The sequence below is a fragment of the Chlorocebus sabaeus genome, chromosome 8 (assembly GCF_047675955.1).
Source record: "Chlorocebus sabaeus isolate Y175 chromosome 8, mChlSab1.0.hap1, whole genome shotgun sequence".
Lineage (NCBI taxonomy): Eukaryota > Metazoa > Chordata > Mammalia > Primates > Cercopithecidae > Chlorocebus > Chlorocebus sabaeus.
Genome location: NC_132911.1, coordinates 103,995,640 through 104,020,228, shown reverse-complemented (window position 1 = coordinate 104,020,228; position 24,589 = coordinate 103,995,640). Strand labels below are relative to the sequence as shown.

The 24,589-nt window shown below is 38.0% G+C and overlaps 2 protein-coding genes across 6 annotated transcripts in view; one reads left to right on the top strand and one right to left on the bottom strand.

Annotated features, from left to right (window-relative positions):
- The window catches only part of RNF19A (ring finger protein 19A, RBR E3 ubiquitin protein ligase), a 53,788-nt gene extending 51,042 nt beyond the window's left edge, over positions 1-2,746 (top strand). The window contains exon 10 of the mRNA XM_008001220.3: positions 570-2,746. Within this exon, the coding sequence (XP_007999411.1) occupies positions 570-1,260 (691 nt within the window). The 3' untranslated portion in view covers positions 1,261-2,746. The remainder of the gene's footprint in view (positions 1-569) is intronic.
- Positions 2,747-8,095: 5,349 nt separating this feature from the next.
- SPAG1 (sperm associated antigen 1) overlaps positions 8,096-24,589 on the bottom strand; it is a 95,367-nt gene continuing 78,873 nt past the window's right edge. For all 5 annotated transcript variants that reach the window (XM_008001218.3, XM_073018251.1, XM_073018253.1 and 2 more), the window contains 3 exons: positions 19,598-19,762; positions 18,223-18,594; positions 8,096-18,100 (listed from right to left, as the gene is read on the bottom strand). In XM_008001218.3, coding sequence (XP_007999409.3) covers positions 17,969-18,100; positions 18,223-18,594; positions 19,598-19,762 — 669 coding nt within the window. In that variant the 3' untranslated portion in view covers positions 8,096-17,968. The remainder of the gene's footprint in view (positions 18,101-18,222; positions 18,595-19,597; positions 19,763-24,589) is intronic.

The window sequence follows — 24,589 nt, the reverse complement described above, 5'->3', positions numbered from 1 at the left end:
AAAAGGAATAATTCCTATCATTAGACAAATTACTAGTGAAAAGTGATTACCAACTGTTAAATTCTCTGAGAAAAGGAAACAGTGAGCTGTCCAGAGTAGGCAAATCTATATAGATCATAAAGTGGATTTGTGGTTGCCAAGGGCTGGGAGAGGGAAGAATGGGAACTAACTGCTAATGGGTTCAAGATCTCTTTTTGGGATCATGAACATGTTCTGAAGTTAGGTAGTGGTGATAGTTGCACAGCTCTGATCACAACTAAAAATCACTGAATTGTACACTTTAAACAGGGGAATTATATCTGAATAAAGCTGTTCTTTAAAAAAAAAAAAAGTAGCATAGTGTCTAGAACAGCATAAGCAATAAATGTATTTACTACTATTTTAAAAAATTGAAGCATTAGAAAGAGTTCTCTTATATCAAGTACATTCTTTAAGTAGACATGTCCTGTGTTAAGATGTTCTCATAGCTTATGTATAGTCCGAATTTTCCACACAGAAACCCTGCCCCCAGTCATCTGAACAAAAAGAAGTCAGCAATTATGTTTGTATTTGTTACTCTTATATTTCAGAGAAGGCAACAGTATGGAGGTGCAAGTAGATATTGAGTCAAAGCCATCCAAATTCAGGCACAACAGTGGAAGCAGTAGTGTGGATGATGGCAGTGCCACCCGAAGTCATGCTGGTGGTTCATCCAGTGGCTTGCCTGAAGGTAAATCTAGTGCCACCAAGTGGTCCAAAGAAGCAACAGCAGGGAAAAAATCAAAAAGTGGTAAATTGAGGAAAAAGGGTAACATGAAGATAAATGAGACAAGAGAGGACATGGATGCACAGTTGTTAGAACAACAAAGCACGAACTCAAGTGAATTTGAGGCTCCATCCCTCAGTGACAGTATGCCTTCTGTAGCAGATTCCCACTCTAGTCATTTTTCTGAATTTAGTTGTTCTGACCTAGAAAGCATGAAAACTTCTTGTAGTCATGGTTCCAGTGATTATCACACCCGCTTTGCTACTGTTAACATTCTTCCTGAGGTAGAAAATGACCGTCTGGAAAATTCCCCACATCAGTGTAGCATTTCTGTGGTTACCCAAACTGCTTCCTGTTCAGAAGTTCCACAGTTGAATCATATTGCTGAAGAACATAGTAAAAATGGAATAAAATCTAATATTGATTTATATTTTGGTGATACACTAAAAGAAACAAATAACAACCACTCACATCAGACAATGGAATTAAAAGTTGCAATTCAGACTGAAATTTAGGCCCATAAATGCTGCAAAATAATTACCACCGTACAACCGTGTTTGGAGCTGGTTGAACTACATGTGACTTTTTAAGTTTCAGGTTACCAGCAAAAGCCAGGTTTCATTATCATAATGCAGATACATTTTCTGTGTTCAGCAAGGCATTGTGTGTCATGTGGATCTTAGTTACCAAACTATGAAATGAAGGCTTTAAAAGTGCATTATTTTAAGGATAATAAATTTGAAGAGCAAAGCACGTTTTGTGTGTTTGCCACAAAACATTGCTTGAAGCACATACTTAGATAGAAATTGATCTTAATTTATAATCAATATAAAATACTAATGCAATTCTACAGCATTCAAATGAAAACTTGAGGCTTTAGGGATAAGTGGTTAGTGATATTTTATTGAAACCACTAAGAGATAAGTTTAAAGGAACTGCATAGGTTACTCTCAGTATATGATACTCTTTGTAACATTTCTATTTATATCTGGGTATAAATTTCATTTTTTTTCTTCATATGCAATGTGGTTATATAAAGCTTAAAGCAGCTCATTTGCTACCATTTGGATACTTAGACACTTTGAGCAAGATTGTGGCAGTTTTTGCACAACTTTGAAATAGAAATACGTGGTACTCTATCTTGTATATTGTTGATGCCATCTTAGAGGAAAAATGTAAAGGTAAGTAATTAAGCATATGACAGCAACAAATAAGATATATAAAACTACAAAATAAAGTCCCATTAGGTTATAAGTATTACAAAAAAACCACATTTCTCTAAGGGGAAATTTGTACCCCATTGATTCTTGGTGCCTTTGGGTTTGACTGGGTTTTAATGGCCTAGTTATTTGAGGATTTTGCTGTGTTGTTTTCCATGTCTTCTCTGGTCACCTTGGATTATATAGAAAAATACAGGAAATAGATAAACATGAATGTGATTAATAATAATGCTGAAAAAGTATTAGCCTACCAAAGACACACTCAGGCTTTAGTGAATAACTTTACATAACCTCAATTTTTAACACATGCATATCTTCTCCAACCATGAAATCAAAGCACGATGCAGAGCTTGTACCAAGTACAAAAGGTCCATGTATGATTAGCATTATTTTCTTTTGCTTTTGTTTATGGACAATGTTCAGCTGACATAAGCAGAAGTTGGCCAAAATACTGCCTGTACTGTTAATTTCCTGTATAATTCACTTAAATAAAAGCAGGTTAACCTCAATGATAGCAGTTAAAATGTTCTATCTTATGTATTTCTTTTAAGTATTACCATTATGGTGCTACTGAGCGTTTTCTTTTGGTAAAAAGAAAAATGCCATAGGCTGCAGTCTTCTTCCATCACTTTTCCCTACCAGGTCCATTAATATGCTTATAACACTAGTGCCAGTTATTTTATTTGATAATGCTTATGGTATTTGTATATTTGTTTGCATTCCAATTTTGTTTAATGAGTGTGTAAACTGCATATGTTAAATAAATGTAAATACTAATGTATTGCTGCCTTCTGGTGTGTGCACAAGTGTTTTATTATAAGAATGGGAATATTCATTGGCCCTGTGGTAGTATTCATAAATATTGCAAGCCTTTGTGATTATTCTGCCTTTTGGTCTCAGCCCAAAGGAAAGCATTTGCTGAACTTTTCAACAGTGTTAGAAACTACCCTTTTTTCCTGTCTAATTCCTGCTTTTCCACCAGAAGAAAAGATGCCATATACATCAACATAATTTTTTTGAGTATATTGGTTGAATTTAACTTGAGTAAATATATGTATCATTAAATTGTGAAGAGAAATCAGTATTATAAATCCTCATCTTTGAAAAATAGAAAGATCAGCTAACTTGGGAAAAGGGGAAAAAAGTAAAAAGATCTTAAAAGACTGTTTTAAGAGATTCTATTCTAGCAACATTAGATTATGAAACTGGAGCCATTTAAATTCAAGCTAATTGTAATCAGATGCTTTCTATTCTTGTAGCCTCTGTAAAATGCATAGATGGTTTTTCTGTTTCTCTGGTATATAGTTAATACTTCATGAAAATAATATTTTTGTTTGTTCGTTTTTTTTTTTGTTGTTTTTTTTTTTTTGAGATGGAGTCTCACTTTGTAGCCCAAGCCTGGAGTGCAGTGGTGCGATCTTGGCTCACCGCCCCCTGGGCTCAAGCAGTTCTCGCGCCTCAGCCTCCCAAGTAGCTGGGATTACAGGTGAACATCACCACGCCCGGCTAATTTTTTTGTGTGTTTTAGTAGAGACAGGTTTCACCATGTTGCCCAGGGTGGTCACAAACTCCTGAGCTCAAGTGATCCGCCCACCTTGGCCTCCCAAAGTCCTGGGATTACTGGCGTGAACCACCATGCTTGACCAAAATAATCTTCTGAATATGTTGACTGCCTTCTTGACATTTCTTTAAAAGGCTAAAGATGAAATGGAAAGCTAAATGATCTTCAGAGGAACACAGCAAAAATAGTGCCCTATAGGATGCTGGTGCATTCATTCACCCTACACCTTCTGGTGATACTCCCAACCAGTACCACTTCAGTCTCACCTTAAAACTAGCTTCAGAAATTCCTTGTCTCCTGGATCCTTCAAAGTTGGATTAATTTAGGACCAAGCCAGTTTTCCCTGGAGCTCAACTCTGGGCTAGCCTCAAACAAGAGATACCTCCAGGGTATTCAAAATAAACCTTAACTCACTGAAATCTTGTTAAAACTCTTTGTACCTTAAAGCCTGTTGGAAAAATCATCTGGTAATGAGAGAAAAGAAATACAAAGATGATAATAGTATATCCTACTGTTGATTATGTAGACCACCAATTTAACTGGCAGATTCACCTCAATGTACAAATACGCAGCTTCAGAGCACTGAATTAGTTAGCTTTTTATATTAAATGCACATAATCCACCACTCCTAACTTATTTTGCTGGAAATTGTGTTAATTTGTAAACATGTAAGGCTTTCCCTAGCCTGTTGTCTAGGTAAACATATAGACCATTCACCAAAGGATAAAGTATATGTTGAAAACCGTCAGAGCTATTAATTATTACATGACATGCGCAAAAGAAACTCCTGCTCCACAGATTGTTTTGCCTTTCCATTCAGAGTCAGCACGCTTCTTACAGATTCTAGTCTGTACTTGGATCTGAGGAAAAAAAATTCTTTTCTCAAGGCTACATTTCATATGGTTCCTTTTAATGGATTTGTTGTTTCATTTATTTATTTCACTAGAGTATGAGATATCATTGCTAACAGCTAGTGTTTACATACTGGTTGATTTTTGAATGCCAAAAATAGTATTTTACACTTGGGGAGAGTTATGTTATTTAGGGTGGCTATCATTTAATAGATGGATATGAAAAAGTTGGCAGTTTTAAAATTTAGTTCAAATTGAATCACTGTACATCATATGCTAGTCAGAATTTTTGTGACTTCTACCAATTTATTCATTCAACAAAGTAGATGCTGGAAATGCAACATAGTACCAAATAAACACCCTGGCTTCAGAAGGCTTATATTAGAATTTGGAGGATACAAAAATAATAAACATGTACATGTAGTTTAAAATAATGGAACCAGATGTAAAATAACCAGATGATGGTTGCTATGAAAAATTTGAGGTGGGCACAATAAGAGTGACTGGGGTTTGGGGAAAGCAGTACTGTTTTATACAGGGCAAAACGAGAAGTCTCTGTTAGAAGACATTTGTGCCAAGATCTGAAGGAAATGAAGGAACCATGTAAACATACCTGGTGGATGAACATCTCAGAAGCATCTCCAAGGTGAGTTAGTGGACAATGTGGACATCAGTCTTGAAATCTGAGTTTGCTATCTAATAGGTCAAGTCTGCCACTGTTTTTTCCTTGGTGTCTTGACTGTCCTTGGCACTTTACATTTCCATAAACAGAATAACCTTGTTGTGTTTCACCAATTTTGATTGGGATTACCTTGAATCTATAATTATCCCTATAGAAGTCTTTTACATCTTTTGTTAAAGTACATTCCCAGGTACTTGATATTTTTTATCCTATAATAATGATATATTTTTAAAATGTCGTTTCTTTCTTTTTGAGACAGAGTTTCACTCTTGTTGTGCAGACTGGAGTGCAGTGGTGTGATCTCACTTCACTGCAACCTCTGCCTCCTGGGTTCAGGCGTTTCTCCTGCCTCAGCCTCCCAAGTAGCTGGGATTACAGGCTAATACCACCACCACACCCAGCTAATTTCTTGTATTTTTAGTAGAGAAGGGGTTTCATTATGTTAGCCAGGCTGGTCTCAAACTCCTGACCTCCGGTGATCCACCCGCTTCGGCCTCCCAAAGTGCTGGGATTAGAGGCATTAAGCCACCACGCCCGTCCTCATTTTCTGTTCGTAACTAATAGTATACAGAAATACCATTGATTTTGTATAACAATTTTGTATCGGTGAATCTTACTCTTTTTAATTCCAATGGTTTATCCCCAGATTCTTTGGGATATCACTGTACAGTTATTTGTGAATATTTGTATTAAACACTTTTACAGTGCTTTGAAGTGTCAAATACTTTCTGAGCACTTTTAAAATAGTAACTTATAGAAAAGCAAACATAAAAAATAATAAAAGAAAAATACAGCTTATCAAGTTTACTTATGTAACAAACCTGCAAATGTACCCCTGAACTTAAAAGTTAAATTAAAAACTAATATTAGGTTGACCTTGAACAGTGAATAGGGGTCATATAATTTAGAAAGGTGCAAAAGATAATTGTATATCAAATTATATATTAAAGCCTTAATTATCATTAGAGTTGGTTCAAAATAAAATATTCCTCAGAACAACTCTGAAGGAGGTATTATCTTCATTACAGATGGAGGTAACTGAGGCACAGAGATACTAAGTAATTTGCCTGGGTTGCACAGCTGCTAAGTGGTAGAGGTGGTATTCCCATTGTTTTGGTTTTTTTCTCTTAGATCATTGCATCATTTATTTTTCTGGCCTTTTGCACTGGCCAGGACTTCTAGTGTATACTTCTGAATAGCAGTGGTTATAGGGGGCATTGTTGATTTGTTAACCTGAAAGGGAAACCTTTCATCATTTCAGCTATTATTTGTCGCAGATATATTTACAGGATATCGTTTATTGAATTTAGTAAATTATCTTCTAACTCCTAGTTTTTACCTTGGAAAATATGTTGAATTTTATTGGCTGTTTATTTGGTGGGGGGAGCATCTGCTATATAATTGTGATTACTTTAATATGTTAATGTGGTGAATTTGATTCTTCAAATGTTAACCTAGGGCAGACTTCAGTGATCAGAGTATGTGAGATTGGAATGATGTCTTCCTCGAATGTTTGGTAGAAATTGCTATTAAGACTGTCTGCATTTGAATTGTTTGTTTTTTAGTACAAGAGAGCGCCAGGTTTTCAGGGTTAGCAGCTCATTTTCATCTATATGAGCAGTAAGATAAGGCAGTCTCTGCTCTGTAAGAGTTGATTAATTCTAGAATGTGTGGGCTGGCTGGTGACAAGATAGTCTTGCTTTTGCTTTTTTTTTTTTCTTTCTAGCCTTTTGCCTAAATAGCACTGGAGCCCATACTTCTGCCACTTTTTGTCCTGCATAGAGGTAAAATATAGACATTCATAACACCGTGTGTTCCAGATATTAATACCTCCAGATTCTTAATTCTGTATTCAAGATTAGGAGAACAAATCTTAAAGAAACTCTAGTCTCATGAGGGCAGGGACCTTGTCTTTCCTTTTATTGTTTCTATACTTATAGTATTTATATAGTATATATAAAGGTATTTATATAGGAAATTCTGGAAATTCTGATGGGACAGAACAACAACTGAGCAAAGGGAATGAGAATGTTTGTGGACTCAACTCAGGGTTGATAACCAGTCACTTCATAATATTGTACAGTAAAATAAGTTGTTTGAAACAATACAGTGGCTGAAAAGACAGTTAACTTTTAACAAGGTTTTATATCAAATACGTTAGTTTACAAACACTCTATCATGTATGACAGCCATTGGAACCTAATTTCCAGGGTTAATATAGCCAAGACATTTTAATTTTGCTTTTGGGGGCTTTTTGTTGCTTTTTTGCTTGTTTAAAGAAAATGTAATACTTTTAACTAGATAAGGAAATCACAGTTGCTTTAGAGGTATCATGAACTGATGTTTTAGAGACTATTTTGAAAGCTTAAATAAAATGTGCACAAACAAATTATTTCCCCATCCTTTTTTCCTTACCTTTCTGTGTTCTCCCCTTCTCTTCTCTGCCTCTTTCCCTCATTATCTTCCCCCATAACCAGTGCAAATGACAAAATGTGTGTGATGCCAGTTTTATCCATGTTCATAGTCACATACAATGCATATGTACGTTAATTTTCTTGATTTTTTTCTCAGTAATATCTTTGGGAAATCTGTCCAAGTCAACTGTATAACTCCAATTCATTCTTTTTAATGGCTGCCTAAGAATTCTGTAGTATAGATGTGCTGCAGTTATTCAGACATTCTCATATTGATGAGCATTCACTTTGTTATTTGTTGTTTCTTTCTTCAATATAAAACACTGCAGAAAACATTGTAATACTTACATCCTTATATTCTGGTACTTCTAAGTATGGGAGATAGATCCAAGGAAATGACTAGGTTAAAGTCCATGTATATTGAATTTTTAAAAGGTTACCAGATTGTCTCCCAAAAAAAGCTGTCACAATTTACAATTTGCTAACAATACAGGAGTTCCCTTTTCCCTGCATTCTACTAACGATAGGTATTAGAGCTTTACAAATTTTTAAACTGTTTAGTGTAAAGTAATATCTATTATCTAATGTTACATTTTCCTGACTAGTAAATGTGTACATCATCTTGTGTTTTCTTTTTTTTTTTTTTCGCCTAGGAGGTGGAAGATGGTATTTGAATTTGCTGTTCTTTAAATTGGCTCTTACATCCTTTGTCTATTTTTAATTTTTATTGTTTTCTTGTCAGTTTGAAAGGTATTTTGGCCAGGTGCAGTGGCTCACTTTGGGAGGCTGAGGCAGGAGGATTGCTTGAGGCCAGGAGTTCAAGACTAGCCTGGGCAACATAGTAAGACCCCATCTCTGTTAATAAAAATGAAAATAGGGCCGGGTGCAGTGGTTCACACCTATAATTCCAGCTACTTGAGAGGCTGAGGCAGGAGAATAGCTTGAACCCGGGAGGCAGAGGTTGCAGTGAGCTGAGATCATGCCGCTGCACTCCAGCCTGGGCAACAGAGCAAGACTCTATCTCAGAAAAATAAAAAAAAAAAAAGAAAAATATATCTTTATACTGTAGCTGTTAATAGTTTGACTCTTGTATTTTTCTCCACATACGTCGTTTGACTATTTATTAGCATTGTGTGTGCATTCTATTTTATCCTTAAATAAACTTTTAATTTTTGAATATTTTTAGATTTACAGAAAAGATGCAGATAGTTCAGGGTTTCCACATACTCTTTACATTTTTTTTTCTGCAATATGAAACCTGTTGTGTGTCTTTAATTATAATATTTTAGACCTTCTGGTTTAAATATTTTAGACCTTTTGGTCATGATTAAGCTCTCCTCTCTTTCTAAATTATACTTGTAGTCTCTTTGGGTAGTTTGTAGTGAGATTTTGAATTTTTCATATTTTTTAAAATCTATCTTCAGTTTATCTTAGCATTTAGTGTAATATAAAGGTCCAGTTTTACTTTCTTCCAGATGGAAAGCCATTTGTGATGGCACTATTTTTAAAGTAATCTTTCCTTTTCCCAGTAATTTGAATACCGTGTTTACACTAGAATCCATTTCTAGATTTGTACCAAAAAGTCTGCTGGGATTTTGACTGAAATACCATTGATACCTATTTATCAATATGAGGAAAACTGGCATCTTAACAATATCAAGTCTTCCTATCCATGAATACAGTATATCTGTCCTTTCAGTTTTTAAATTTCTCTCAACAGTGCTTTATAGTTTTCAGTGTACAGATCTCTTAAAAATATCAATTTATGATTACATTCATTACTAGTATACAGAAATAAAATAATCTTTGTATATTGATCTTGAATCCTACGACCTTGTAAATCAAATTAGTTTTAGTAGTTTTTTTGTAGATTCTATGGACTTTTTTTTTTTTTTTTTTAAGTCAAAGCCTTGCTCTGTCGCCCAGGCTGGAATGCAGTGGCTTGATCTCAGATCACTGCAACTTGCGCCTCCCAGGTTCAAGCAGTTCTCCTGCCTCAGCCTCCAGAGTAGCTAGGATTACAGGCGTGCACCACCACGCCTAGTTAATTTGTGTGTGTGTGTGTGTGTGTGTGTGTGTGTTTTAATACAGAGTTTCGCCATGTTAGCCAGGCTGATCTTGAATTTCTGACCTCTCATGATCCGCCTGCCTCGGCCTCCCAAAGTGCCAGGATTACAGGCATGAGCCACCCTGCCGGGCCTCTATAGGGTTTTCTTTATAGATAATTGTGTCTGCAAGTAAAGAAAGGTTACTTCTTTTCCAATCTGGATGCCTTTTATAACATGTTAACCCCTTATTGCACTGGCTTCAACCTCTAGTACAGTGTTAAATAGAAAGGGTAAGAGGACATCTTTACCTTGTTTCCAGTCATGGGGTGGAGGTAGTCTTTCGGCCTTCCTCAGTTTTTATCCCTGCTGGCAAGTTCTTGAAAAACTCAAGTAGGTGGCCTTATCAGGATTGATTAGAAAACCGCAGAGTTTGCGTCTTAAGTTATTCACTACTTTGGGTGATTTGCTTTTTCCCACCCCACTTCGTTCATTTTTCACAATTGAGATACAGTTTGCATACTATAAAATTCACATTTTAAAGTGTACAATTCAGTGTTTTTACAAGGTTGTACAACTGTTACTAATATCTGACTCCAGAACATTTTCATCACCCCAGAAAGAACCCTTTACCCATTAGTAGTCAGTTCCCACTTCCCCTTCCTCTCAGTCCCTAGCAACTACTAATTTACTATCTCTATGGGTTTGTCCATTCCGGACATCTCACATAAATGGAATAATAAAATGTGGCCTTTTGTGTCCCGCTTTTTTCACTTATTACTTTCAAAGTTCATCCAAGGGACAGCATGTATCACTACCTCATTCTTTTTTATGGCTGAATAATATTCAGTTGTATGGATATGCCACATTTTTGTTTATCCATTCATTAGTTGATGGACATTTGGGTTGTTTCTACTTTTTGGCTATTATGAGTAGAACTGCTATGAACATTTGTGTACAAGCTTTTGTGTGAACATATGTTTTCTACTTTCTTTCAGTAATAGGGGTTGCAGAATTATTGGATCAAAATGGCAACTCTCTGTTTAAGTTTTTGAGGAGCTGCCAAACTTCCAGAGCAGCTGCACCATTTTACATTCCCATCAGCAATGTATGTGGTTTTTAATTTCTACACATCCTCACCAATACTTATTATTGCCCACCTTTTTTTATTGTAGCCACCCTAACAAAATCTTTGTCCTTGTTTTAGAACAAGTATGAATTAGGATCAAAATTATGTTTATTGAAGTAGTCATCCCAGTCCACTGCTTAATTACAGAAAATAATTGGTCCTGTTTTGCCAGGCACTGTGGCTCATGCCTGTAATTCCAGCACAGCAGTTTGGGAGGCTGAGACAGATGGATCACTTGAGGTCCGGAGTTCAAGACTAGCCTGTCCAACATGATGAAACTCCATCTCTGCTAAAAATACAAAAATTAGCCAGGCGAGGTGGTGCACACCTGTAATCCCAGATTCTTGGGAGGCTGAGGCAGGAGAATTACTTGAACCTGGGAGGCAGAGGTTGCAATGAGCCGAGATTGTGCCACTGCACTCCAGCCTGGGTGATAGAGCAGGACTGCGTCTCAAACAAAACAAAGAACAAAAAACAGCTGATACAAAAGGGACACCCTGGCCTTTTTAAAAATAAAAACAAATTGGTCCTATTTTACAGATGGGAAACTGATACAAAAGAGATCTAATGGCAGGTAGTAAGATTAAATTTTAGGCTATTTTTGAACTTGGGTCACTATTAAAAATAGAATATTAATTCAGGTTGCTTTGTAAGTCTCCTGTCTGGTTTGTGTTTCCTGTACTGTGAAGCATACCTGCAGTGGCAGAATTTTTCTTACCAAGTTCCTTCCTTGTGCAATGTGGTACTGGAAATTCTACGGTAAAGTAATCCAGTCACACTGAGCTCTTCCTTCTCACTGAACTGAGTCTATTTCAAAACATGGCTTAGGTTTTACCTCTTCCTGAAATGTTCTCGAGTAACCCTATTTGGCCTTTTAGTACCTTTAACACTTGAACATTTCATTGATGCTGTTTTCTCCTAGGAGAGTCTCTTGCACTTGGTGTTACTGCCAGTTTTTTTTCCAAATGAAGTATGAGCTCATTAAAAGCAGGGGCTATCTTTTCAAAAGTGTATCCCCCACAATACTTATTCAGAGCGTCATAAATAGTGTCATTCACTGGTAGTGCTTATGCAATTCAGATGTTAATTATTGCATCCTCAGCTTCTATGCCAGTAGATCATAAATTCTAACTTCCCTAAGCATCATAAGAGAGATTTTTAGATTTCCAACCCCCCTAGATTGTAAGATTCTCAAGTGACTCTGTGCAAACATTTCAAGAACTACTGTTTGAGAAATATTTAGAGTGTCATTGTAAACATTTCTGTAATAGGAACTTCCTAATCTAAACCGTGGAGACAAGAACACCAATGGGGCAATGTCCTCTGGATTCATTTATTCAGCAAACTTTACTAAGCATCCATTAGCCTATACCAGACTCTGGACTTAGTGTATTGGTTCATCCTCAAAACAATGACAGATTGGAAAATAAAGATGCTATTGCAAACATTCTGTGTAGCTCAAGTTGTGGGTTACCTCTTGGCTGTTGTACCATGACTAATTTCCAGGAGATGGCACCAGAGGTCCAAGACTAACTGCTTCTCTCCATATTAATATTGCTATTGGAGGGATCTTAATATGTGCCTGTTCTCCAGTAAATAACTCTTAAGGTGTCCATACTATTTGAAAAGAGGTTTCTTACGTTTTTCTAACACATAGATGAGATCATTATACTTAAGAAAGCAGTTAGACACATGGAAGGAAAGATAAGGTGCTTATCAAATAACAGAAGGCATTTTACATTAACCACATAAACCAGCAACCCCAAATGGTAGGAAGATACCCCATTTTGCAGACGGGGAACCTGCAGACTGCAAGGTCATAACAGCTCCTAAGTAGAGCTGGGATTTGATACCAGGTGTATCAATGAAATGTTCTGTGCTCTTAAGCAGTTTCCCAGAGGAAAAGGAGAGCTGCTGAAAGTTAGTCTCTTGCTTTTCATTGATTCTTCTGATATCAATTGACTTTCAGCCACTTCTTTGATTTTTGGCAAAAGGCATCAAAATCTATAAACTCGGCTGGGTGCAGTGACTCATGCCTGTACTCCCTCCTGAAGCAGGAGGATCGCTTGAGGCCAAGAGTTTGAGACCAACCTGGGTAACATAATGAGACCCTGTCTCTACTTTAAAAAAAAAAAAAAAAAGCCGGGCATGGTGGTGTACACCCGTAGACCCAGCTATTCAGGAGGATGAGGCAGAAGGACTGCTTGAGCCCAGGAGGTTGAGGCTGCAGTGAGCCATGATTATGCCACTGCACTCCAACCTGGGCAACACAGCTAAGACCCTGTCTCTAAAAACAAGCAAAAAACCTATAAACGTGACAAAATTCATAGTACTCTAGAGATAGATTTCTCCTTACAGACATCCCTTGATAGAGCTCAGGCAGGAGAATTCTGTGACTTGCACATCAGTTTTTAGGGAGTCCTTTTGGTCTGAGTGGTACCTACAGGCTAATAGGAAAGTGAAACAAATTCCAACTACACAAAAACCCATGTGTTAGGAAAGAAACTTATAAGAAAATACATTTGAAATCACTTTAACAACATGCTGTGCCATAACATGCTTAATCTCTGCACATAACATAGAATCAAGCCTTCTGAACTACTTCCTGGGAGGCCTCTAGTGAATAGTATACTACCAATAGGCATCACCACTTGGTAGGATAAAGGGAGTTTTCACGAAGATGCCTAAGTGGAAATGAAAAGGTTAAGCTTAAAAGCTCCATGTCTTTGAAGCTTTCCTGACAAATAACAAATTCTCAGTATATCTATCACTTTGCAGTCTCAACTTGTAGAGGCCTTTTCATTTTAAGATCTTGCTCATGAAGGAAGCACTCTCTGAATTTGCCTAGATTATGGCTCAGTCTGAGCAGTTAAGAAATATAATAGCCTGTCTAGACTCAGTATCATAGCTATCCTTAAGGTTTGCTTTCTTTGCCTTCCAAATTTCACCTTTTTCCTCAAATCCCAGATAGCAAAAGGGCCAAACCAGTCACAGTTTGTCAGCGTTTCACAATACACAATATCCTTATGTGTGTTCTTATTTGGAGTTCAATATAAGTGAAACGATTTAGATGAGATGATCTGTAACAATTCTCTCCAGGCTACAATGTAATACAATTCTATGACTAAGAAAAGGCTGCTGGGGGCTGGGCGCGGTGGCTCACGCCTGTAATGCCAGCACTTTGGGAGGCCAAGGTGGGCGGATCACAAGGTCAGGAGATCGAGACCATCCTGGCTAACACAGTGAAATCCAGTCTCTACTAAAAAATACAAAAAATTATCTGGGCGTGGTGGCGGGTACCTGTAGTCCCAGCTACTCGGGAGGCTAAGGCAGGAGAGTGGCATGAACCCGGGAGGCGGAGCTTGCAGTAAGCCAAGATCGTGCCACTGCACTCCAGCCTGGGTGACAGAGCGAGACTCCGTCTCAAAAAAAAAAAAAGGCTGCTGGGTTTGATCAAGGATGTTGAGAGGAGTTTTAATTCAATAGTGATGGGAGGCAGAAGCCAAAATTCCTTCAAAAAAGGATTCAATGAGAGGTGGGGAAAATGGAGAATCATTTTATTTTTCATTTTGTCTTGTAAACAGAGTTATCCAGTTTTGAAAGCAATGGTATATGGAAAGATGGAAGGTTGAGAAGGACTTTTCTTTAGGTGAGGAATAGCTACATAGGTTTATAGGCTGACAGGATGGCAGCAATGAAAAGGGAGATATGAAAGAGAAGGTATTATTCTCAGAGGAGAGACCTAGAAGAAAAGGGAGGGATAAGATCAGGGGTCAGCATTAGAAAGGAGGGGTAAGACTACTTTCAGAGAGGAACAGTTGGAGGCAGAGGATCTGGTGATGAGTCAAGAGGAGGGGAAGCTAATTGGAGCAGTCCTATGGGATGGTCCATTACTTCAGTTAAGATCAGGAGGCTGAGGGTGACCATGGGAGCATGTGGTAACAACTCCAGAGGCCAGACATTAAGAGGCTGGACATAGGAGGTGTGGAATCCTGCATTCAAGATCTGCACACAGGGAACTTTCACATTGCCCACGAGCCAGAAATAGTAATGACATTAGTCTCTTAAAAGTGTGCAATTTAGGAAGTATTTTCATGTTATTTTGCAACAAACCTGTCATCCCAGATGATGTTTACCTAACATTTAAAAATAAGCAAACTTAAGCCCAGAGTGATTGTGATTTGCTCGGATGTTTTACACCTAGTAAATAATTGTCACACAGTTTTAATTCAAGGGCTTTTAGTTTCTTTCCTTTCCTTTTCTAACATTTTGTCTTTCACCCTTTTTGTCTAGAAACTTTGTTCATAAAGTCCCTAAGGCATGAGTTAAGCTCTAATGATTAAATAACCCATACTCTGTATGGAATTACTTCTGAGACTTTTCTCCTTCCAGATACACAATTTACAGCAAACCAATTAGATATAACAAGTGCTGACATTCCACTAAAATACTTTAGGTAATATATGTACCACAAATATAATTATAAAATTACTAAGCATCATTCATTCAGTGAATAACTTACTGAATCTATTATGCCAGGCATTTTGCTGAGCACTGTGGGAAACAGAACTGAACTAGATATTTTATGTCAGACAAGTAAACTCAAAAACACCAAAACAATGTGGGTAAGACATCCTGTGCAAACGCAGTTAATCTTGGGTGAGTGTTCCATGTTTGTGTAATGAAATCTCTGCCAGGATGAAATATTAGATGTGGGGACTGAGAGCAAGGAAAGTTTAGAAGCCCAGGTTTCTTAGGCCAGTGTGTGAATGCTGGTACCTTTTGTGGAAATATGGGATAAGTGAAGTCTGAGTTTCAGGGAACAGAGTTCCATTTAGGGCATGTATAGTTACAGTATCTGAGACATCTGTGTAGAGATGAACAGTTTGAAGTTGGCTTTACAAGTCGAAGCTCAGGAAAGATTTAAAGGCTGAAGAAAGAAGAGATACAGAAACAGACTGAGAGGTTAAGTGTTTGGGTATAGTACAAACAATAAAAATCTCAGTGGCTTAACAAAAAAAGCATAAGCTTGTTCATTCTGTGTGTCCAATGTGGACTGGCAGAACCCTGCTTCAAACCAGCATTCAAAGAACCAGGCTGACAGAGCCAGTCATCTTGTAACTGCACTGACTGCAACAGGAAGCCTTGTCACTGTAGCAAGGGAAAAGATCAGGGAGGGTTTGGGGCCAGATCTTCCATACTTTGGCTCAGAAGTGATACATCACTTTTACCTAAACCCTACTGGCAGAAGTGGTCATGTGGCCCCAACCAATTACAAAGAGGCTGAAAAGTACAATCTTGTGTATGCCCAGAAGGGGAAGAAAACCAGGTCTTAGTTAAGAGTAGAATGCCAGAGTATAATTAAAATTGTGATATTTTCTGCCATTTTATATGCAGCATGCAATTTTCTGTTCTATCCAGCTATCACACAAGCCACATGTTCCAGTAATATTAAGAGTCATGCAGTTCTCTGAACATGCCAAGTAACTTCACACTTTCATTCAACCTGCACCTTCAATATGCACTTTGATACCCTTGCATCTTGTTTCCTCTGCCTGGCACATCCTTTTCTCTTACCCATATGACATACTCAAGCTGTGGAAGAACTGTGCCCCATAAGAAACCTTTCCTAACCCTCTCTCAGGCAGGCCTGGGCATTCCTCTTGCTCTGTGTTAACCACTATAAATACCAAAATTGCCACTTTACATTCACTGATCTGCTTTTACTTATCTGTAGCTGTTAAGGAATAAGGACCTGAACCATTAGTCCATTCACATATTTAATATTTTCCATTACACAGCACAGAGTATATGAACTCAAAAGATAGACTGCCCAGGTTTGGATCTTGGAGAGCACTTGCAACATTTGTAAATCCTCATTAATTTATACAACCTTCTGTTCCATTGTTTCCTCATCTGTAGCAGAGTTATGAAGATTAAATTAGACAATGTGTGATAAATGACACACAGTGCCTAGCACAAAGCTCAACAAAATCACCTACAGTTATTAATGTCACTGTGTCAGGCACCAAAAGAGAAAGTTCCCTTATGTCTCTAAAGTTAATTTCAAGTTGCTATGTATAGGAAAAGAGTGGTCCCATTTCTGTAAGTAAACTCCATACATAGGATACGTTTCTAACAATCCACCATTTACTTTTATAAAAATTCAGTCACATTAAAAAGGAGAAATTTTGTTTGAAGACTAAAGTCCCATTACAGATTTTTCACTTATGAACAAAGAAAGCAGTTTCAAAGAAAAATGGCACAGTTTGAAAGATACTGTTTACCCAAGATGAGTTAAAATATTCTGTAACTATAAAAGATTAGATAAAATAATAATGAATATAGAAATAGTAAACATGATACTAACTTTTATCTTCACTTCTAAGTGAATAAGAAAATGCTCCAGAAAGGGGGAACGCACTATAAACCGCAGCAATAAATGACAGTACACTGATGGAGATTGAAATTCCTTCACTTTGACCCAGTCAACAAAGGAGCTTTCAACATATATGAGTTCTTCATGTTCTTTTACAGTAAAGGAATAAATATAGTCATAAAAGCAGGAAAGAAAGGGGGGGGAAGGGGGACATTCAAATATTTGGTAAAATATGGAGGTAATAATTCAGATATAAATGCAGGCTTAGTTTGCTTTAATACAGTGGTTGGTTTTTTGCTTATATAAGCAATATATAAAGGAAAGTAGCTTTTTAAAATCTAGTAAAAAGTGGTAGAAACTTTTGGCAATTTTTGTTCTTACCTATTAGGCAATGTTTCCATATTAGAAAAAATAAATTCCTCTTATAGCTCTAAATATTTCATTTCTTGTTATAGACTTAAGTGTTGCATTTCATTTTAACTGACTGTAATCCACAAGTACTAGTACAAAATGGGATTTATGTGTATCTTAGCAGGATATGTGATATAATAATCACTGTTAATGACTTCCACTTTTAAAAAAGAATGTTAAAAAAATTCATTTCTATCAAACTTAAGAGGACTCCATAGCCCAAAGAAATGCAACTTAACTCAAAATTTTAACAAGTAATTAAAATAATATGTATATTATAAATTAAAATGCATTTTTAACAAGTTTCAAATATACTTATTTGGCTCTGGTACATAAGAAAATATTTACAACTAATAAAAAGCAGATTGTAGAATATACATGTTCTATGTAGGAAAATAAGTAAAATGTTTTATAGTGCAGACCAAAAGATCTTTTCTAGGCCAGGTTTTATCCATGCAACTCTGTTACAATACCATCTCATTAACATGCCTGGAACACGTACATGCATGGAAGAAATCTAATTATCTTGATTTAAAGCTCATACTGCCTTTTTAGGGCTTGTATATCTTCTAAAGTAAAAGGGTTGTTTGGTGTGTCTGAAAGGTCCTTAAACAGCTGTTCAATTAGCTCCTCTTGGCCCTTGCTAATTAGTGTCAACATCATCTAAAAGCAGCCAAAAAAGAAAAAGAAAAAGAAAAAAAAACTATGTTAGCATAAGTAACATTTTTAAGTTACAGAAACCCTAATAAGACCAATCTCTATTAATAAAATACTTAGCCACTTACCTTAAATCTTTCTGCTTTACTCAGATATAAAAGATGCTGATACACCAGTGAGGGATCTTTTTCAATAAGATTATTTTTCAGAGACTGAATGAGGAGGAGGAATGTATCCCCTTCAAGTTTGTTACTTAACAACATCGGCAAATCTTTTGGTGCAGTGATGGCTAAAAGATGTGCACAGGCTTCTTTATCCTTTGTGGTACTGAGAGCATTTATAATCTGACCAAATTCATAGGCATTATTAGGCTTGGCTATCGGAAGTTTCTCAGGGTCTTCTGGTGACCCACTGCTTTTGTCTCCCTTCTCAGAAGCAAGGCATCCCGTGGAGACCTCCCCTGCGGGTCTTCCAGGCTCCTCCTCATTGCCTTCATTCACCTTCATGAGGTAAAAAAAACACATTGTGACACTGAACCACAGTCACCACACATACCCTAAGTACGTCTGTCAGAATGAGAATTGAAAACTACAAGTAGACTGTATTGTAGTCCAGTTCCAAGTGAAACATTTGCAATAATTTTTTTTAGGAGGAGAAGTTTTAGAGTATAAGATCCAATTCATAAAAGTTTAAAAAAATTATTTGACATTGAAACTATGACGACAAAATTTAATTTTTAGACCTTCCCATAAATACAGTTGTTGTATAAATGCCCATATCAGTTTTATCTCCTTTTCACAATAAATTTTAACAGAGAAATTAGCTTACATTGCTCGATTATCCTAAAACAGTTTTTTCTTCCTTCCTTAAAGAGAAAAAAAAAACCTTCCTAGCTTCTCTTACATATTAGCCTCTTACTCTTAGTGGAAATGTGAGACTATAAATGGGGTATTAGCATTCAATGAATGTACAGGGATTCACAGCCTAACATTCTTCCCTAATATTAGAGAAAAACATTTTAATTTAGTTATCTGAATCACAAAGGCAGTTTGATCCTGAGGTAGTTTGAGATCTCTGATGAGGCAGTCATATTTCAGAGTGCTAAAAAGGTCTGAATCAATCTGGGAAACATCTATGAGGTGAGGTTTTCAGGGCCCCTGTAACAAAATCAGTCCCGTCAGGATTCTCCAGGTCTACCCTGAAGCAAAGTCAGTGGCCGTTGGTTCCCAGTGTACTTTGGAGTGGGAGCAGTACAGATGGAGGCCAAAGAAAGGAAGAACTGCAGTAACGCAGAGATTCCCAGTACCATCCATGGACCCACGTTGGGAAATACAATGGCTATCATTGCAAAGGAGACGATTTGTTGCTGGTTAAAATTTTGTCACTGATCATCAGAATAAAAATAAAAAATTAAAAATGTTTTAGAACTCATAGGAATATGACCTTAGAATCCAGTCTAAGGTCCCCAGAAGAGTACTTTAAAAGGTAATCAAATACAAATACCTCTTGAATCTCAATTTTCCTTCTCTCCTTTTCTTTGTTGAATGATGCTGTCTTATCCTTAAGATTAAGGAGTCTAGTTACCTCTTCCAGTTCCATCTTTGCCTCAATAATACTTGAGTCTAGTAGGAGAACTTTATTGAGATCAATTAAGCTTTTCTGATAATTCTGTAAGTAGGAAGACAAGAAAAAATAACTTTCATAAATAGAAGGAGCCTAGAGTAACCTGAGTGGGAGTGGGGTTGATGAAGTGAGTTGTGCAGTATGTGTGCAGGGTCCACTTTAATACCACTCTTATAAAGTGAGCCTAAGGGGTGAGTATGCAGCTGAAATATTATAACCCATAATACAGTGAACATCTACTATAGAAGAAAAAGCACAGGATGTGGAGTTAGAAAACGCAAGTTAAATTCTGTATCACCACAACCTTCCCAGTCCCTGACACATTAAGCACTTGTTGCTTGCTGAATGAATAAATGAAATAATGAACTCATCCTTGTATTAGCACCTAGTAGCAATGAAACTTAAACAAGATCCTACTTAACCTTTCTGGGCTTCAGTCTTCTCATCTTTAACATAAAGGGAACAAAAGCCTTATTCAAATTTTCACAAGGCTGTACCAAGAAATAAATGAATAAATAATAAGTGGCTTAAACCTATAAAGGACTATGCAAATGGTAGTTAATATAATACTTTTGTTCCATAAAATCCTTCCAGGTTGTTTATTCTTTGAAATTGGCTAGAGTCAACATTTAATCTTCCATGAGTCACACAATACATTGAAGAAGTTGAGGGGAAAGAAAGGGCATTTAACAAGACATGACCACTGAATCTAGTAGCAGAGACAGATGCCCCAAAGTCAGTCTGTTGTGACAAGCTATGTTCTGAACTACAGACTAGACCCATGTTTTGAATAAACCAAACTGTGAAGAGGCAAAGAACTGCAAGGATGTGTAACCTCTTTAAGTATTCATGACACATCACTAACAGCATGCACAAGACGCTGAGCACAGATAAGCTGAGCTAGTGATTATATGACATTCCTGGGGGCCTAGCTGTAATCCCACATGCCTTTCCCCTTCCCCACAGCAACACACCAGAGCAAGAGGGATATATTTAAAGGGATAACCTTAAATCTGCTCTAATTTATAAAAGTAAATTATTTACAAAGTATAACAAATCTCCAGATACCACTGTCCTACACCAGCACTGCAACCTACTAGGGGGGAAAATGACACTGTATGTATATCCTAAGTGTTCTAGGCAGGGAGCCATACCTGAAAGGCAAGGGAGTGGAGCAGGAGGGCAAGCTGAGGAAGTAATAAAAGCTAATTCTTACCATTTTAAGCATTTTACAAGTATTACTTTACTCTCACAACGGCCCTATAAATATTACCTTTTATTGTTCCCATTTTAAAAATGAAGAATGGGATGATCACGACAGCAATGACCAGAAAGTGGATGATTACACAGTGTGGAGCTCAAGGGAAAGGACTGGAAATAGAGACCTGTGAGCCACAGCCTTGGAAATGGAAGCTCAACACCCTAGGAGTCAATGGGATCATTTTTATGAATCCAGAAAGTCTCTGCCTGAAGAGCAGCCTGACTGGTTGGAAGAGACATAAGAAAACAAAAAGTGCACATTGACAAGTGTTAGCACTGCAGACAAGCATGAAGAGAGGATAGAATGGCAGCAAGGGCGTAGACAGAATTGGGCAAGGAGGCAGCTAAGACGGGGCCAGGCTCATTCACTCACAGATGGTCTCTGAGCATGTCCATGTGCCAGGAGCTAAGAGGACCACGGACAAGATGAGGAAGGACAGACTTAGGCCTTGCATTTATGGAAGCTTACGTCCTATGAGGGGAAGCAATTAAAAACATGTTAACAAATGAATAAATAATTACAGACTGTCATTGATGCCATGAAGAAAACTAAAGGTTGAGATGGATACTAACAAGAGAGCCTCCTTTTTCTACAGTTACAGGTGTCAGAGAAGTCAAGACCTGAAGAGAACCCAGCCATGCAGTGTAGAGGGAAGAGCAGAGCTCATACAAACAGAAAGTGTGTCCCAGCACATTGGGAGGCTGAGGTGGGTGGATCACCTGAGGCCAAGAATTCGAGACCAGCCTGACCAACACAGCTAAACCTTGTCTCTACTAAACATACAAAAATTAGCCAGGTGTGGTGGTGTATGTCTGTAGTCCCAGCTACTCGGGAGGCTGAGACAGGAGAATCACTTGAACTCAGGAGGTAGAGGTTGCAGTGAGCCAAGATCACGCCACTGCATTCCAGCCTGAGTGACAGAGCAAGACTCGGTCTCAAAAATAAACAACAAACAATAACAACAAAAAACCAGAAAATGTGGCTTTGACAAGAAAGGCAATAAAAGTTGCTAACAACCTCATTAGGCCTTTAAAAAGGGATGTATTATGATCACATGTTTGTGATAATATTTACCATTAATAGTTTTGCTGAAACCATAAAAGTAATAGTTATTTTATGATATTCTTTTTGATGTTTGTATTGATACATAACAATTGTATGTATCATCCTCTATAGCATCCTCTTTTGGGTGGATCTTGCAGCATCCTCTATTGGGTGTAAATTCCCTAAGTAGGCACCATGTCTTTATTCACCTCTATACTCCTAACACGTAGCACATAATTGGCACTCAATAAGAGAAATAAATTGTAAATAACAGCAAAATGTTCAGTGATCTTTTCTTACAAAGAATAGCTGTACATTAAAGAAAGCTCATATTTTTCAAAGCTAGCACCATTAAAAATAACTACTAAAGTCAGAAAACAAACAGAAGATCTGAGAAAAGCATAGTATTGAGCTGGGAGCTAAAGGCAGGGCACCTACCACCGTGAGCCCCTGTGCCACTTCCTCATTGCAGTCACACTGGGCAAACAGGCCTGGGCGTGAGTTCTGACACATTCTATAAGCAGTTGTGGCCTTTGAAGATCCTGAAATTAGGCCAAGCATGGTGACTCACATCTGTAATCCTAGCATTTTGAGAGGCCAAAGTGGGAGGATTGCTTGAGGCCAGGAGTTTAACACCAGCCCTGGCCAACATAGTGAGACCCTGTCTCTCTCAAACATTTTTTTGAATTCTGAAATTAAATTCACCTGGCACATACCTCAAATTACTGGACAACAAATCAAGCTGTAAGCTACCAGCCTCATAATCTGGTGGGATAGGATTACTCAAATTTGGGATTATTTTTGTGCATCATAATACAATTTCTAGAATTCATTCCAAGGAAATAGAAAAGTCCAATGAAGTATTAATGATGATACCCACACAAATTAAAGTCCAGTCTTTCATTAGGGTGCAGCTTCTGACCTTTAGTCCGCTCACCAGGTTCAGAAAGTCAGGCAGCCACTAAGAGGTAAACATGCTCTAAGAGTTTGGCCATCTGTAAACTCATAAGCCATACAGATCCTCATTTACCAAATCTACTAAGCTCAAAGAGGTGAGTACATTTCAAGGAGTCTCTTTTAATTTGTGGTGCCATACACCATCTAGGAAATTTTTTAACGAGTGTGTTGCTAACCAAAAAAAAGAGGGCCAGCGGGGAGGCATGTGTTAGGGTCACATGGACACTGTGTGGCTCTGTCGGCATGGGGCGGGGGTCACAGGGCAGCACGGGGGTCCTGGCAGGACGTGCAGGCATGACTGCATTGCAGCCAGAGTGGATCTATGATCTGGAAAAGCTGGCCATGCAGTGCACCTGGGTGGTCCTCATTTGCTATCCTATGCAACATGACTGCTCTTCTCCCTGCAGAACCTAGATAGTTCCCTTTTCAGTGATGGGCACGGAATTAAAACAACTATCTCAGACTAAATCAGTCAAAACAATCCTCTCCCCACTCCCAAGCTGCCCTGCTCCTGAATGCTCCCCACTATCACACCACTGCCCTCAGCCACCCAGCCAGAACCTGGGAGGCATCCCCTTCGTCACTTCCCCTAGACATTTGACTGCTATGTCCTGTCAACTTTACCATCAACCCATGAATTGGCCCCTTCCCTTCTGTTATGGGCTGAACTATGTCCCCACAGAAATTCCTGTGTTGAAGTTCTAACCTCCAGTACCTCAAAATGTAACCATATTTGGAGACAGGGCCTTTAAAGAGGTAATCGAGTTAAAATCAGTAGGCCCCACCTAGTCCAAGATGACTGTGTCTTTATACAAAGAGAAGATTTGGGCACACACACACACAGAGGGAAGGCCACATGGAGACCCAGGGAGAGGACAGCACCTGTAAGCCAGAGACATAGGCCTCTGAAGAGACCACCCCTATTAACACCGTACGCTGAGACTTCCCACCTCCAGAATAGATTTCTGTGGTTCAGGCCACCCAGTCTGTGGTGCTTTGTTATAGCAGCCACAGCAGCTAACATACTTCTCCCTTTCCTTGGATATTACTTTCCTTCAGGTACCTGCTTCTCACCTTGGTGATCTCTCACTTGCCTTCCTCCTCATCCTGGGCCCCTGTGATCAACCTTCCATGAGGTCCCCAAATCTGATTCATTACACCACCATTTACCCTGCTCTGGAGCCTCCGCCACCTTCAGAATTAAGTCCAGCCTCCTCAGCATGGCCTACCAAGCCCCTCAGGATCTGACCATCTCCCTCTATCCCCACTCCTAGTCGTATCTGGCCTCCAGCTCTACAGTTTGTAAACAAGTCCATCCATTAAAAATGTGCACAAGAGTCACAGCAGCTTTATTCCTAACAGCCCCAAACTGGAAACAACCTAAGTGTTATCAACTGGTGAATATATACACAAATTGTGATACATTCATACAACACAGTGATAAAAAGATATCAGTTCCTGATACCCACACAGTATAAACAAATATCAGGTTATGCTGAAAGAAGCCAAACAGCAGAGTCCATTCTATATGATTTATGGTAATGTCCAAAAGAATCAAAACTAATCTATAGTGGTAGAAATCAGATGAATGGCTGCCTGAGGGTAGGGGT